Raw genomic sequence first — 17530 nt, forward strand, 5'->3', positions numbered from 1 at the left:
CACACTCTTATATCTGCCGTCCTCTCAGAAGTAACATTCTTTCAACCATACAAAAAAAATATTTTCCTCAAAGATTTTCTTAAACAGTGGCTAGGCGACAAAATGGGACCTTTATACTAGGTCTGGCACTCAATACGCCGTACCACAAAAACTTTTAAACGTCTGTTGAACACTTGTCTAAAAAATTTCAGATTATGGCGTTGAAATAAGGTCCGTTTAACAGCGACATTTTTTTAGACAAGCGTTCAACAGATGTTTAAGTTTTTGTAGTAAGGCCAAATATCTCTACATTCTAACGGCATCTGAAAGGAAACTAAATGTTCCTATTATGACGTCATCATTTGTCACTGTGAGTGGGTAGTGTGTTCCTTCATTTATGTAAGGCACGATCACATAAATAGGTAGGTAAGTATGTCTAGATTGTAAGGTTTAATACATTATGTATGTATTTAATATATTATACTCATGCAATTTTTTTTACATGTTTTTCATTAGTAGGTTAGTTCAGAATCATTTCAAGTGGAAAAGAAAATAGATCGAGTTTTTTTTTATTTATTAATCTCTCTCTCTTCCCAGCTATTTATCCCAAATGGTGGTGGGGTCAGCTTTCCTAATTTGTCTTCTCCACTTCGCTCTTCGCACATCGTTCTCGGTCACCAGGCACTCCTTCATATCTTTCGAAATCACGTTCCGGTCGGTCGAGCCGAGTGACGCCACATATCCACCTTAACATCTTCATTTCGGCAACTTGGATGGTATGTATGTGGTGTGGATAGTGATGGTGTGTTTTTTGGTTACAGCCCATGTTTCACTGCCATACGTGTTTACTGGACGTATGATGGTTTTGTAGACCAAACCTTTGAGCTTGACCGGCATTCTTCTGTCACATGACACACCAGTTACTTCTCGCGATTTTAGCCATGCAGTGGCTATTCGGTGTTCAACGTTGCATTTCAGATTTCCTGAACTGTGCATCATACTACCCCGATATTCGTATTGATCGCATATGGTGACCAACTTGCAACCAAACACCAACTGCCATGGAAATCGGGTTATTATCGCGAGGATCTGTTATTTATTATTACCGGATATTTATTAATAATATTATTATTTATATGACTATAAAAATATTATTCGTAAATAAGTAGGAAGGTTTCCTCAAACACAACAGATCTTACACATAATAGCTTCATACTTGCAACGCCATCTATCGCTATCAACCTAAACTAAGACAGAAATAAACAACGTATTATTTGGCAGTTTCAAACTTTTCTTTAATTATCTACGTTTTAGAAATTGATTTTCAAAATTAACCTTAAAGTATTATAGTATTAAGTATTAACAGCTACATAAAGCGCCTGCCATTTCGGTGAGAGCAAAAATTCTCAAACCCTCTCCTACTTTACTCTGTTACTCACCTGTGTCATTCCAAGACTGTTCTTGGCACTATATTTAGTCTCCGTGGCACGAACCTACTTAGGTACAACTTCAGGTGGTTTGGCTTCTTACTAAAGCTAAGCCATAACTTAAATTTTAGTCCTAAGTTTGTCGGCCTACGAGTACCTATGTTACTGGTGACTGTGTTCATAAGCTAGTTGGAATAGGACTTTCATCTATTAAAATAAACACTGCAAATGAACTAACAAGAATTGTCTTCTACTATATAGCTTAGAAGGCTGAAGCATAGTACCTAGCTAAAAGATTGAAATAATAAAATCCCTATTTATTATAAGAATGCTTTCCACCGCCTCAGTTACTTTCTATCTTTAGTTACTTACGGCCAGTTTCTTCATCAAAAGTTAAAGTTAAAGTTATGGCTAAAGTAATGTCTAAAGTAAAAGTAACGGTTAAATTCAATTTTTCTATGAATTTTGCTGTCAGTTTAGCCTTGAAAAAACGAATTTGACCGTTACTTTTACTTTAGATATTACTTTAACTTTAACTTTTGATGAAGAAACTGGCCGTAAATCTTAAACTAGGTTAGTTACGCCTATATAGGTTATATACTATGTTAAATAAACTTTCCACTGCTGTCATTAGCTGATGGGAATAGAGAGAAGTAAACAATATGTAGGTGGCAAAATGTTTGACTTTGAATCAACCAAATGATTTATTCTTTCCCAAGTTGAATTTCGAATTTCCCACTATATTTTCAAGCCAAATTCATTCATTCCGCTAGTACTCCGACCTCATTGATTGCAAACTCCATCGACTATTTGAAAAAGGAACAATAAATACACCCTTTTTTTTCTTTCTCGTCCAGAAACGTGCTTCGCGGCTAGTTTTAGATTTTTCTTTTTCAATGTAGACAAATAATAATCAAAGAGTTGTACGATAGAATGAAAATCGGTCTTAATTGCATAATTGGCTGGTTTTATTTGTTCTCAAATGCCAATTGGTTTAATTAGACTGAAAACCTTAATAGAAAATTCGATTTCTGTTTTATTTTTACTTTTGATCTGGATAATAGGGAACTAAAAATAAAATCTAGAATTGTTTCTTGCTTCGTTTGAATTTTGTTGGTAATTTGCATCGCATTACAGAAATGGACGTTCCTACAGGATAATGCATGATAATTGTTAACAAAAGTTCCAGTTGCGGCCATTTTTGTTCTGATTCCACGTGAGAATTCCGGGAGTTTCAAACTGGTAACAAACTCTCGAAAATATATTTAATACAACTTTATCTGGCCGCTTACATTGAAAAAAATCATTGATGTGTCTACGTTCTTCCTCTTATTCTAATGTGATGAAAATTGTAAACAGAAGAATAAAAAAAACATAAAGATACGTACTTTTAATAGAAAATAGGAACAGGTTTTATTCGTCATATTCATCCATAGCAACTACCGGTGCCGGTGAAGACACCACATTGCCATCATCCTCAGTCTTGGGAACATTCTCAGGGGTCGAATTAATCATATCTAACAGATCCACCTTCTGCATCGTGACCCTCACCAGGTCCTTCAATATCTTCCTTATATCATGATCCTGAGCGATCAAGCTTTTAATCTTCTCTTTTGTGAACCCTGACATATCTCTTCTGGTTGGTAACGAACCTGGTAGTTTGCCTGGTGGGAATTTCATTTTCTTTTTTCTGCGTATTATTTGAGGTTGTACTGCTCCCATTCCTGGTTGGTGAGGCTGCGGCATGGATTGCATTGGCTGCATGGGTTGGTAGCCGTTCATTGGCTCCATCTGCCTGCTGCCGTATGAAGGCTGGTTGCCCCCGCACTCGTTGCCGCAGGTGAGGGCACAACACATCTTGGGGAAGGGGCACTCAGGCTGTCTCGGAGGAGGAGGAGGGGGTGGAGGATCGTACCTCAGCTGTACGTGTTCCGTCGTCGTAGTCTCCGGCTTACCCTGACGCTGACAATCCTTATAATACAGCAGGTTCTCTATACTGTCCTCATCTGAGGACGACGCTTTGTATTTCCTTGACTTTGATTTCGATTTTGTAAATACTTGTGGTAGATATAATGCTAGGACTAACTGAAACAAAATGAATGAGGTTTATTTCGGACCCGCATCAGATTGTCGAAAAATAATTACTTATACAACTGAGCCTATACCTTAATTATAACTAGGGCTAAGGACACAGCTATGATTATTCTATGTCCGCAATTAATAAAACAGAGATACTATTATCTCCTACAAATTGAAATGACACTCCACAAAATTTATGAGGACATTAAAATATTAATAGTCTACTCACAATTTGAAAAATATCCATTTTATTTCGCTGTTCACATTGATACAGGTTCACAGCAACGTTATCGAGACACTGATGACCAAAGGAAACCGATTTCACCGTGTTTTGTAAACATAACTGCCTATTTGTAGGGATCGCCTATTTGTCTTACGTGCCCTGCATACAAGGCTACATAAAAACTCTTAAATACGACCTTTTTGCGACCAAGGTGGACTATTTTGCCTTCGATTCGTCAATACTGGTCGGAATTGGAAGATGTTTTTAATTTTTGTCAATTCCTGATTTTGCGTTGGCGTTTGTTTAAATGTGGCGCGATTTCGAAGGTGTTCGGAATTCAAATGAGGCGAAGGTATGGAAATCACTGGTGTTAAATTGGTCTTAAAATAATGTCCACCACCTTTTTTTTATTTTGTTTATTTTTTGCGACCTGTTATTTTTACTGTTCGCTCCATTGAAATGATAACGATTCAACTGTAATAACAGAACAATTTATGTTTCTACAAATTGGCATGTTACTTGTAACTTTTATTTTGATGGGTAAGTGATCATAACTGGGTTGACGAGCCAGTTTTGATTACCATAAAATATGTTGATTGTATCCCGTATTCTGTAGATTACTCCTTATGTATATAATCTACATAATCTACAGAATAATACATAATCTACAGAATAAAAAAGGACCTATAGTAATTGAAGAAAGTTTATTTCGATTTTAGTTTTTTTTTTATCATATACAAGCTTTTTCATTCATTAAATCATAGTGCTCATCCACAACAACAAAAATAACTCATCTAATGAAAAACAACATACTTCAACATTACACTTGCATCAAAATAACCGACCCCTTATCACGAAATAAAGCAGAGCTACTCAAAAATATTGACAATCAGTACTCGTTGAAGTACAAATAATTACACTACGACCTTATCTGAGTACAATAAAACGATAGAGCCTTATCGGGTTCATTATTTTGCACTCAAGTGTAAGTAGCTACTCGATGTGTATTTATTACATTGCTTTCGTGATATCTGGGTAAAGTTGTTTAGTTATTTGTGGGCATCACCAACCTCTTTATACTCCAGTGACGTAAAAAGAAATACCTATATCCTAAATAAAACCTACGTACCTCTACCATTTGCCGGGGCCGTGGGATTTTTCGAAAGAGTTACCGCGGCCCTGGTACATAGAGAGCTTAAGAAGGAAAATGATGGGTTGTAGTCGGTAAGAGTCAGACACTCCCTCACGCTGCTAACCCACAGCGGGAGGAGGAACAAAAAGATGATTGATATGATATGATATCTGATGATTCACTGAAAAGTGGGTTCTAAGTTAGCCAAAAATACGAAGGGAAGAAAAAGCTACAAGAATGAGATTTTTTATTGCACCTTTAGCTAGATGTTTTTATTCTTCTCATCTCACTCAATATATTGTAAGATTTCCTATATGAGTTTTTTCCTTAAATATAGCTACCTATGTAGACCATCTAAACCATGCATTTAATCAGGTAAAAACGTTGTCCCCATAGGTAATCACTGAATTAATCTCAACATATTACATGCAATGTTACTTAATTCATTAAAGCTAAGTTCCTTTTTTGGAATTTCGACATATTCTGAGAAATCTTACTTATGCGAATAAAATAAAAATCCTTCTTACTTATCTCTTTACATATTCTGCAAGAGGTTGAATGATTCATTATCTAGAGTTAGTCTAAGACACACTTTGATAGGTATCAGAATACAACCTTCTTAGACGCTCGCGCAACAAAAAATACTGGCAACAAATAAACTACAAAAAATCCACACAAGCCATATAATTTCAAAATAAAAACAAAACATCACGATGCCAATTCCATCTGATACTTCATTTTCTTCTGTTGTTTTTCCCTCACCTTCTTCTTATACGCTTGCAACTCATCAAGAATGTGCCTATGTATGGCTGTATAGTGTACATTACCAGTAATGCCTTTTGCAGACTTCTCTCTAAGCTCCTGGCAGTAGTTGAACCACCATGGTAAAACTACATACTGGTCTTCAGGCAAAAGGATCATTTCTGAACAGAATTCTTGGTTCGGTATTTTGACGCTGGCCAAGAGGCTCTTGCCTCTTTCCAAGAAGTCTTTAGGAAGAATATATTTGGTCTTCTTTGGTCGTGGCGTTCTTTTAGTAACGGGAATCATTTTACAGTCGGATAAAGTCACGAAAATGACGGCGAGGAGACATAGCCACTGAAAAGAAAATATATATATATATATAAATGTATGTAAGGGTATGAATTTGAAAGGAATTGTTAGACATGTTTCATGCTTAAAACTACTAAACAGCCATACAGAATACTAGCGGCTTCGCTCGCGTAGAGTTCGGTTATATCGCGTTTCCAAGAGAATACTTAAAAAGTTCGGGATAAAAACTATCTTATGTTCTTTCTTAAGGTCAACTCTATCTCTGTACCAATTTTTTTTTAATCAGTTCAGTGGTTTAGACGCGAAAGCGCAACAGACAGACAGACAGAGTTTCGCATTTATAATATTAGTAAGGATACATACCAATATAAATTGACACATCCCACCGAGACGGTCTGTTCTCAATGAATAATATTTCTTACCCAAGTTTGTAATAAAATATCAATTTACTATAGGAAACCAAGGAAATTATTAAGAGTTTAATGAACCTAATTAATGATCTGGTAAATTAGAATTTTGCACGTGAATCACGTGCGAGAATGGTATGCATTGGAATGATTTTATTGTTGCACATGTTGTGTTAAAAACGTGAGGACTATAAAATAAAGTTTATGAATTTACTACTTTTTTGAAGTTCTAAGGACATCTATAAACAATACCACTATCTTATGATTCAAGACAACTATTTGTCCTTACTGTCGTATTAGCCTATTTGACTTACCTATTAATAAAGCGCTGTTTCCCGAGGGTCCACTATCCTGGATAAAATGCAGATATCTTCAAAAAAAATATCATTTAAATCAGTTAAGATGTTTTGCCGTGAATATCAGACAGACAGAGGAAGTTATAATGTTAGTTGCATGGTACACTAATAATTAAGGAACTAATTGAAAGAGCCGCATCACAATACCTGAATTTGTAACTAGGTACTAGGAAAATATCTTCGTAAAGAAAAGTAACTAGACCTTGTATAATCTTGCTACGCAATATAATGTAAGCAAAACTCGTTTTTCTTCACAGCAGATATTGAAGAAATTTAATATAAATAGTACGTGCGTACGAAGCAAGATGGCAGAATATCGTTGCGTTATTGCCGATGCAAAGTTTTCTGTACATTTATGTGTAAAAAGTTCTCATAACACGGGCCTCTATTCGTTTTCGCGCCTATTTTGTGTTGGCACGGGAAAATCGTATTTTTTTACTTTCAGGATTGAACCTTTATGCTTCCTTGTCCGTTTTAAAAGTATACAATCATTTTTTTATATATTTCTCTAGAAATTACTAATAACAAAGTGATAACAAAAAAATATATAAATTGAAATACCTATAGGTAATTGTTATATCCCCATGTATCCAAAACGTTCCAAAATGAATATTTGTAAATATTAACAACTACATTATAGACAACAGATGACGGATCACTTTGATAACTTATCAATTTAATATCAAGCCATCCCCCTGTGTGTTTAAAGTTTGCATAATTCCAACACGAGAATCTACTCTAATGTCAGATATATTTGTAACCGTTATTAATTAATTAGCTTCCACCACCAGTAATACACGCATCCCGCGGGAACTTCTCTTCGCTCACTCGGTGAAAAGGTAGCATGTAGCTTTCCTTGATAAATGTTCTATCTAACAGTGAAAGAATTATTGGTATTGATCTAGAAGTTCTTTCTCCATAGAGCTCGTTCAAGAAAACAAATGAAACAACCTCTTCAGCCTGTTAATATAAGGTAGTATATTAGTTTCAGTTTCCCTAATACAGTTTTACGTTACAAATACTTCATCATCATCTGCCTAGCCTTTTCCCAACTATATTGGGGTCGGCTTCCAGTTTGCCTTATGATTGTTTACAGGCACTAAAGTGCAAATTTAAATATGAATAGATCGTGATTATTTTTAGTCTTCCGTATAAGGAGATTGTTTTAGAATGTAGTATTAAACCTCATGCTTCCTTGATTGTTCTTCTTTTTAACATCCTTGTTGGATATACCCTGTGCAAAACAATAAATACATGTTTATAGTAACCTGACATAATAAGTAAAGGTACAATAAGAAAAATGCGAGCTCAGGACCGAAGCTAGGCCTCTCACTACAGAAATTCCTTAACCTTTTACATTTATAGCCAAGTTGTAGCAGCGGACGTGAAACTATAAGCAAAGTCGCAGAAAGCCCATTCTGAACAATAGTACTCAGTGATATCTTTTTGGAAGAATTCGTTTGTTATATTACTACTTATATAAATATAATGGTTAAATGAATGTATTAAAATTGAGTACAGTGAGGTACATTTTAATCTGACAAAAAATATAGAAAAGTATTTATTTGACTTTTATCATAAATAGCTGTTTTCCCGCGGTTTCACCCGCGTCCCGTGGGACCTCTCAACAGTGACAGCATTTTTCAAATCAGTAATATAACTTCAGAGCCTTTATTGTACAAACCAGAAAGTTTCCCCTTTATTATATTACCTACGTATAGGCTATTTCGCGTGCGCAAGGCATCAAAATGGTTCGACAAAGTTATTTGAAGACTACTTAAATCTCTGTCACTACAATTTTGATGTTATACCTACTGGCAGATATTTAAATTGAAGATTCGAATTAAGTTTTGAATAAATTGGACATGACCACATCACATTTCGAAATGTTACTTCATGTAGTCCTTCTGCAAATCTTTCTGCGACACAACCGTACTTATAATGCGTCACACAAAAGGCTCAACGTTGTATTATTTGTCTTTGTTTATAGTAATGCAGCCATTATTGTGATGAGAAGTATGCATCGATCCAGAGCAGCGCTCCGACAATTGTTTGTACATTGACATTTAAATTATTTGAAGTACTGGCATTCTTGCTTGAATGAACATTCTCGGAAAAGAAGTGGGTATTTCTAATAAAAACGTAATCCTGTGGGAAATAGCCTATAATTAATTAGATATTAGGTAATTTGTGATCGGAAAAAAGAAGTGCTTTTTTGGATGTAGACTTAGCTGCTTACAGTTTGATTGGCGTGATCAAACTTCTATTGAGTCCATGTAGGCCTTTAAAATGTTTACGTCTCTGTAACTGTAGCTCTAATTTCAAAAATCTTTATGGTGTTATGATTTTGATATACACTCTACTGTTGATCTAATTATTAAACAGCTTTTTCCCCATAACTTACCATAGCTGCTTCACACACAAAGAAATACCAAAAAACAAAACACGATCTTTATTTCAAAAACGAATTCTTATTCATCAAACTCTTTTTATACTCCAACACTTCATCCAAAGTCTTCCTATAGAACGGGTGTATAGTGCTAGATTTCGTCGTGGGCGCAGGCGGCAGAGTAACCAGCCATTGGCAGTAGAAATACCACCACGGTATTGGCACGAAGGGGCTTAGAGGTTCACTCAACTTCTCCCTACAAATCTTCTTAGTAGGTAGGACTAAGCAGGAATGTTGGTCCGTCTCTGTACACTCGGTAGCCAATTCTGTGTAAGTCGGGTTGAATGCGCCGAATATGGGGCCAAAATTGCGATGATAGCAGTGGGCTGATGCTGTTAGGGCCACGATGATTAGGATCTGCATCTGGAATTTATTAAGACCTTGAAATACGTTAACGGTACTTACTACCTAATTTCTTTTTTACTTTTCGTGTCTATACATCCAAAGGTTGTCTGGAAGAGTTCGCTCTTAGCGATAAGACTGTTTATTATGTCATCTACTTCGATTTGTTTTTAATATAAGTATGTAAAAGTAAACCTTATAAAGCATATCTATATAGAACCTATCATGTTTTTAAGGCTCAATATTTGCGTACTCTGTAGGCTTATTTTCAACGATTATTATTGTTACGTTAGCTGATGTTATTAGTGATTGTAAACTCGTGTGTTACGTACAAAATCGATTGCAAAAAAAATCGGGTCACTTAAAGCAAGCGAAAAAAAAATCTACGAATTTATTATGACTTCCACATTATTTATAATTTTTTGAAGATAAATCAAGATATTGCTTTCTATAAAATCATATCGAATCTTGTATAATCGGACACGGAAATAGAACACTTCTGGGGCCCGATTCTCCTACGTTAATATTGTCAAAAGCGAATAGAAATTGAATCGCAATATGATCGGAATAGCAGTTTTAACCTTATCGGGCAATCTGCTACTAATATAAGACCAATCGTATTCCAATGACATTCGATTGGTTTGCGATTGGTCTGCTATTTTGGTGATTTTGGTCTATAAGGTAGTTTGCCGTACAATCATTTTGCAATCGTAAATCATTTGCAGACAAAATAATTCATTATTGAATGACAGAAAAGGATAAAAACGTTTATTTCAAAGAAAAAATAGCGGAATGCCACATACGCTTCAATCGTAATCGAGTCGGGATTGGATCTCAGTCGAACCGAGTCGAACGTGAATCGTATGTCGCTTACGAAAAATTAGGAGAATCGGGCCTCTGGAATATTCTCTGTATATCTGTCGTCCCGAAGGAATTGTTTGACTTACAAAGTTATGATTTACTTGCGAATGGGGTAGAATCGGTGGCACATCGGTGATTGATTATCATATCTACTGTTATATATTACACTTCAATTACTAGAATTATTTCATCCTAGCCTATTTCCCAACTATGTTGGGGTCGGCTTCCTGCCTAACTGAAGGCAGCTGAGCACCAGTGTTCTACAAGGACCGACTTATCTGACCACCTCAACCCAGTTACCGACGCAACTGGTTGTCAGACTTACTGGCTTCTGACTACCTGTAATGACTGCAAATGATATTCAATGATATAGCCAGGTCCTACAGCTTATCGTGCCCTCCGAAACACGGCTATTGGTGTTTGTTTGAATTACGAGAAATATTTATAATATATTTTTTAAATTATAATTGTTTTAATAAGGCAGATTTCAAGCATGATGAATGAATATTTAGGACAACCAAATAGACAATAGATGGATTGTGTTAATGATTTTTGACGTCATTAAAAAAAGCCATATTATTCAAGTGCTTGTAGTAGTTTTTAAGGGACACGGGTAAAACCACTGGAGAAAGGAAGTATTAAAGATATGGCCAATGTATGAACTAGTTGTATTCTCTGGACATTATAGTGTTCAGTAGCGAGTGCAACTGAGTCAGTAGAAGCTTCCAGAATATATTGCCAGTAAGTTGGACAAGATAACATGAATGTAAGTATGGATGTAATTAAGTCTTCTCCCATAGGACCAAGTCATTGTTGACTATTCAATACTAATGAGATTGTAAACGTGAAAGTATGTAAGTTGCGAAGATAAATGGCTTTTTATTAAACTTTACAGTTATTTTCCCTCAAAAGAAAATATGAAAATATGCATGTCAGATATAGGTGCTATAAGTACCTAACCAGTGGCGGATTAACGGATAAGCACAACAAGCACGTGCTTGGGGCCCCTGTTCTCCAGGGGCCTCCATCCTCTGCTGGCGTTTCATTTTATACCTACATTTTATCGAGATTCATCCACAATATATCCGAAATCACAAGGCGCGAGCAGTTCGGGAGTGACCCTTCATACACCCCCGCCTCTAAACTTGATTGGTCGCAGTGCTGTTGATTGTTGTACGATCGCAGTGATTTTTTTTTCATTTGTGCAGTTGTTATACAATTTTTTTTTTCGGCTTCATCGTTGGGCAAAGAATTAATAGGCAACTATAGCGTTCCGAAGTCGCTATCGTACACTCGTTGGGAAGCTCACGCTGTAACTACGAGTGCAATAAGGTAAACGCGGGTGAAGTCGTCATGCCCCAATAGTCGTCAATTAATCTAAAAACTTTTATTTATTATTTCTATTGAACTTAAAATGGCCCGGTTTATATGTCAACATATTGTTGATAATATATTGCACAATTGAAATTACAATACGGGGTTTTAACATTCATGGCGTCTGAGATATGTTATTCGAAAAGTGTGTGCCCTAACAAAATAGTTTTTTCGTGAAGTTCAGCTGTCAAAAGTGAAACTCAGCACGTGGTTTTGTGCTTTGATTTACATAACTCCAGTGGGGTCTGTGGTATATTTCTTTGTTTAATTAGATAGTTAAGTTTATTTGCTAACGATGTAATATGCAATTTGGAATACTTTTAACATAGAAGATATATATTTTTAATGTGACATCTATTGGTACTTTAAAACTCCTATTTGATCCAAAACCCGTCAATTTTAGAATTATTATGACGACTACTGGGACGTGCTCAAAAGTTGCACCTAAACTCGTCATAATGAGGATATTTTGTGTTTTGCAGTACAAAATGCGAATAAATAGCTAATATCGGGACTTTTACAAAATTGTTATCTCTCTAGAACAAACATATTTAAGGTTTAAACTACATTTGTTGATAAAACTGCGTTTCTTTAAAGCTTTTTCTTAGGGGTACATTTTACTCTCCTGGTTCTAGATGCACGTACACAGTCATGTTTTTCGATTCAATTAATATGTTTCTTAATGGTTAAATCCCCTGTTTCCTATAAGTATGCATTTTCTACGATTGTTTTTTTAGGTATATATTGGCCGCTGTAGGCCTCCGCCATTCGATTAAGGACACACGATACATATCTACCGCTTTGGGTACAACTACCACTAGCCTTTGTTTCTACTACGCTTGGATTACAATTTGTGGCAAGCAAAAATTGACTGTTCTTACACTATGCTTTTTGTTTGAAATAACTGCATGTCGTCACGCGTATTGTACCGCGTCTCCCTAACTTGCTTTAATAGCGCCTGTATAAAAATTATGTCATTCAACTAGTTTTGACGCAAAAAATATTAAAATCAGTTTTAAAACTAAGATGACGTAGCTTCCATCGCTGTCACTGCTTTGCTTGTCGTATTCGATATTGATGGGTAAAGAGTAATCTTATAGTTATCGGCACGAATCTTGAGCTCTGTCTGTCTGAAAACTAATACAGTGCATCAAAAAATTGTTCCTCATCGCTGTCACTGGGTAATGTACCCAAAAGGCTGGCAGAATTGCCATGTTGGATGGCAATGCTCAACCTCTGTGCGAAATAAAAGCCAGCCTTTGGGTTCCGTGAAGTGTCAACCAGGCGCTGGGAAATATCCTTGGCAAGAAGGCGGGCTCTCGGACCCCACGGCCCAAGAGTTTCAACCCCAAACGGCTTGAACATGTACTTGAATATAAGGTTACTATATTTGCGCCGCTTGAGGTTCTCTGCTTGTGCAGCGGCGGAGCCAGCACAACATGCAGTTCCGGGATGGGAGAGTTCCGGGAGATGGCGCAAGAGTGTCGATGCATGTCGCGTCCCACACTAAAGTCCTACCCAACTTCCACGGAAATAGCGTAATGCCGTCTGGTCTCTTGCCATTGTCGCGTACCAAGCCATTTGGTTCGAGTACGGCTGGTACGCCGACGGCAACAAGAGCGCGACGGATCACGACTTTCCAAGCATTTAAAGCCTCGGTCAGACATGGCACCTCAAAATTGACCAGTGTGGTGGTCTCACAGACTTTCATATTTACAAAAATAATAAAGGGGGAAATATTAAAACTAAGTATCAAAAAATTCATCCGCATCGCTGTCAGCGGGGATCGTGCCCAAAAGGCTGGCTGCATTGCCACGCTGGATGGCAATGCATATCCTTTGGCCGAAGTATAGGCCAGCCTTTTGGTCACGAGTGGACTCCACATTTTCATGCCATTTATGCTGGCGTGTCGTGCCATGCGACCAGCACTTTTGCCACAGGAAAGACCATGGTGCCCAAGGCAGTCCACAGATTCGCCGCACTGACAGCGATGCGGAGCACCAGTGGGAGCGCCGAGGCGTAGGCATGTAGCGAGCCGGATTGTTGTGTCACCCAGCATGGTCCCAACGCTGGGTGACGGCAGTGCGTGAAGCCATAGCCTGACTCCCACTCTCCCACAGCCAGTAGGCGGGCAAGCTCAGCAGTATTGACAGATGTTTCAATTAGTCTCGTCAATCTGCAGAGCGGCTCGTCCCACTGTCTCTGGGAAGCCGGGTTGTCAGGGAAGGCTGTATTTGGGTAAGCCACTTTCCAGGCGTTCATACCATGCACCTCAGAATCGACCAGTGAAGGGGCTAAAATTTTGCTGGTCAACTCCTTAGTGCCGCAGACCGAGGATAGGAATGCCGGTAGACTTAAACTGGAAATTTTGCGGACGCCGAGGCCACCGAATCTGATCGGAAGGGTGGCTTCGCGCCCGTGTCGACGGCGCGCGTTGTTCCACGCGCTCCTCAAAGAGATGTCAGCAACCCCAGCGGGGCCCAGCAGGGCCAAGGCCTGCCGGGGCTGCGGGTTGTCCGAAAGAGATACCGCGGCCCTGGTACATAAAATGCCTATGACGGAACACGACGGTTTTTAGTCAGTAAGTGTCTGACACTCCCTCACCGCTGCTAACCCACAGCGGGAGGAGTCATTTGATGATTTTTGACGTCGTTAAAAAAAAAGGGGTGGCTTGAAGCCACGCTCGGTCGTCCAAGGCCAAATTAAAAAGAGATGAAGGATAGTACGGATAATTTGGTCAATTCTGTCTAAAAGATGTGGCTGCTTCCATAAGGGAGAGGAGCGAAGGTTGTATATAAATTTTGGGAAAACACAATATTGGTTTTACAATTTAAATATTTTAATAGTAATAATTTTACTCGTGCTACATATGCACATGACTGCATGGTTATATGATTGATTACGAAATATAACATAAATTTTATAGACTTATTTTGTGATTCCAAGCGTTTGATAGATAGGAATATAAATTAAAATGTAAATATGTATCTGTTTTATTGAATACCTGCTCTTCTAACAGATTATGACCTGCTATTCTAAATAGGGATTTGGTTTTCTATCTATCTACCTAATGTTTCAAAGGCACAAGTATGCTTAACAAGGTCAAGCACAAAAAAAATGTACATAACTTGAACTTTATGATCAAGAGCAGAGAGTTCACATTAGCATTAAAAGTTGACGAGTACTGGGAATATTTGACGAGTATCCGTACAAATCAGACGACTATTGGTACAAATCGCCCTTTTTTTACTTTTGCCTTAATAAGTACATAAACCCATGAAAATGATTAAAAAACATTAATTACTTAGAATAACGAATAAATACTCTATCACGTCATGCAAAAATTTTCATTTTATATTGAATATTTTACACACAGTAGCGCTTCAAAGTCGGTGATTTCCGAAATCCGACGAGTATTGGTACGTTTACCTTATAACAAACATATCCAAAAATTTTGGATGCTTTAGATCAGTGGTCATGGTGGTGGTGGACTGGTGGTGCCTGGAGGCATTCCAAGTGGTCCGCGGACCACCGGTTAAGTCCGCGGACGTTGTTATCGATCTTATGTTATCCATCTTACTTGTCCAACAGAAAGAAATGAAGGTTTGAAATGTAGCCCTTTTACGAAATTTTAGTTCTGAGTCTTAAAACATAATCAAGATTTCCCGCTCGCTTCGCTCGCGTATTCAGAAACTATATGTCCTCGTTTTTACATTTGTCAACAAATAAAAAGTTAAGTACGTTTGGGCTACATTGTACGTAATTTTGGTTCTGAGTCTTAAAAATAATTAAAATTTCGCGCTCGCTTCGCTCGCGTATTCAGAAACTATGTGCTTTCGTTTTTGCATTTGTCAACAAACAAAAAATTAAGTACGTTTGGGATAAATTTTACTTCCGTACGAGTCCGAAAAAAATTTCGCGCTCGCTTCGCTCGCGCATTTGTAACTACATAGGCATCACGCTCGTTTCGCTCGGTCAATTTATTCAACCTTCCATTTCCATTTAAGTAATAGAGGGTCTACACAGGCTCTGTGCTTAGGGCCTCGGATACTCTTAATCCGCCACTGTACCTAACGTATTTACTTAGTTTATATTATTGACCACATACAAACGTAATGGACATATAAATTATCAGAATAAGTTATACGGAACGGATATTATTATAACAAAGTATACATACGTGCGTTCACACGAGTAGTAGGATTTAGTGAGCGTTACACTTTCTCTAAACAGTATGTTCGAATAAAGAAATAAAATAAGTAGTAAGTAATAAAGTATGTGATTTAAATTCCCATAAATATTAAAAGCCACTTTCTATAAAAGCAATTACTCACATTTACTTAAATTCTGCATTATTTACATAAAACTGTGCTATGATTACATAAGGTCTAGTTAAAAAAATAATGCCTATTGACATTACAGTATATCAAAATGTTACATAAGTTGCGTTTGGTAAGTTAGGCTGACTATAAACGCCTACCTGGTGTTACTAGTTCACTGTGTGTCTGTTACAAAATGTACTACTTACAAATTAGGCCAATAACATATTATGAATTATGACACGATATACCTACCTATAGGTATTTGCGTCATTTTCATCGATTTGTCTTTAAATAGTTAGTAAATACTATGTACAGATAGTAGAATATTGTATAAGCTGCATTATAAGAATTGAATATGTACATATTATTGCAACCGTGCCTCCTTGTCTAGCGGTCGCACGCGCGGCTACTGTGCACGAGGTCTCGGGTTCGTTTCCCGGGTCGGGTCGAAATCGCTTTCTGTGTTTTAGAAACTTTCACATAGCAGCCCGAATTCTCGAAGTTGATGATTACCCGAGCATCGGAGAGCATAAAAAGAAGTTTCGCTTACAAAATCGTTGCAACAGTTAAAATGCAGAATTGACCAAAGTGACCATTATCATATAAGACCAGCCTAAATGCCTATAGTTTTATGTTTTAACATCAAATAATTCGATAACGCTATAACTATAAACATTCAGAGCAGCCGCACACTGCAAACTTTCAGTCGGCCGATAGTTTGTTTGGGCTCATAAATCAGTGTGAAGATAAATTAAAGTACGCACAATACAAAGATCAGGTATTTAGCCGGTATCAAACCGACTGAAAACTTTGATTGTAATCAAAATTGTTTTTAAAATCTTTTTGTCTACCATCAGATCAACTGACAGCCGACTATTAAGTCTGCAATGTACTTTTAAACTAACATACAAATATCATTTTGCTTTCACAGTGTATGAGGAAAAAATTACATTTTGTTAGATAAACAACATTTATTTATTTCATAACAACTAAATTCTAATCCTAAAATATTTGGCGCCAAAACTCAAAACATTTCAATATGAAAGTCATTTGAATACAATTAAAAAAAATAAACATTATTTAAAAATAGTTCGTGTACAAAAAAGTTTCTACATGAATTTATCCAAATAAAAATACTGGTGGGAAATAAAACGTTGGCATGGGATAGTAAAAAGCTGGATAATAAACTGGGAAAGTGATAATTTTCGCAGCAATTTTCGGCGGTTTCTTCGAATCGTCATCGCAGTCATCATTACTGCGTCGCTTGGAACGGGCCATCGTGTTCAGGAAAATGGAGTGTAATACTAGGATCGTCAACAAAACCTTGACAGTGAGGAACATTTCTGAAACAACAAGTGTACAATGAGCTTAATCTGCTTCTTGATTTAATTTTCGTATTACATCGAAGGTAAAAACATAATGATTTTTTTATTAAATCACTCAAATACTTTAACATGTTAATAACAGCCATCAAAATTGTTGAAGACTTAATTCCTATTAACCCAGCTACTTGGTTTGAGTTTGGT

The 17530-nt window shown here is 37.0% G+C and overlaps 2 protein-coding genes across 2 annotated transcripts; both read right to left on the reverse strand.

Moving 5' to 3' along the window:
* Positions 1-2819: 2819 nt before the first annotated feature.
* Positions 2820-3732, reverse strand: LOC124634711. Its single transcript, XM_047170371.1, has 2 exons — positions 3715-3732; positions 2820-3491 (listed from the first exon to the last, which is right to left on the reverse strand). The coding sequence occupies exons 1-2, from the start codon at positions 3730-3732 to the stop codon at positions 2820-2822; spliced, it is 690 nt and encodes a 229-aa protein (XP_047026327.1).
* A 1454-nt stretch (positions 3733-5186) lies between these two features.
* On the reverse strand, positions 5187-6277 carry LOC124634546. Its single transcript, XM_047170159.1, has 2 exons — positions 6257-6277; positions 5187-5938 (listed from the first exon to the last, which is right to left on the reverse strand). The coding sequence occupies exons 1-2, from the start codon at positions 6272-6274 to the stop codon at positions 5549-5551; spliced, it is 408 nt and encodes a 135-aa protein (XP_047026115.1). The 5' UTR covers positions 6275-6277; the 3' UTR covers positions 5187-5548.
* Positions 6278-17530: the final 11253 nt, after the last annotated feature.

Source organism: Helicoverpa zea, chromosome 11 (assembly GCF_022581195.2).
Source record: "Helicoverpa zea isolate HzStark_Cry1AcR chromosome 11, ilHelZeax1.1, whole genome shotgun sequence".
Taxonomy (NCBI): domain Eukaryota; kingdom Metazoa; phylum Arthropoda; class Insecta; order Lepidoptera; family Noctuidae; genus Helicoverpa; species Helicoverpa zea.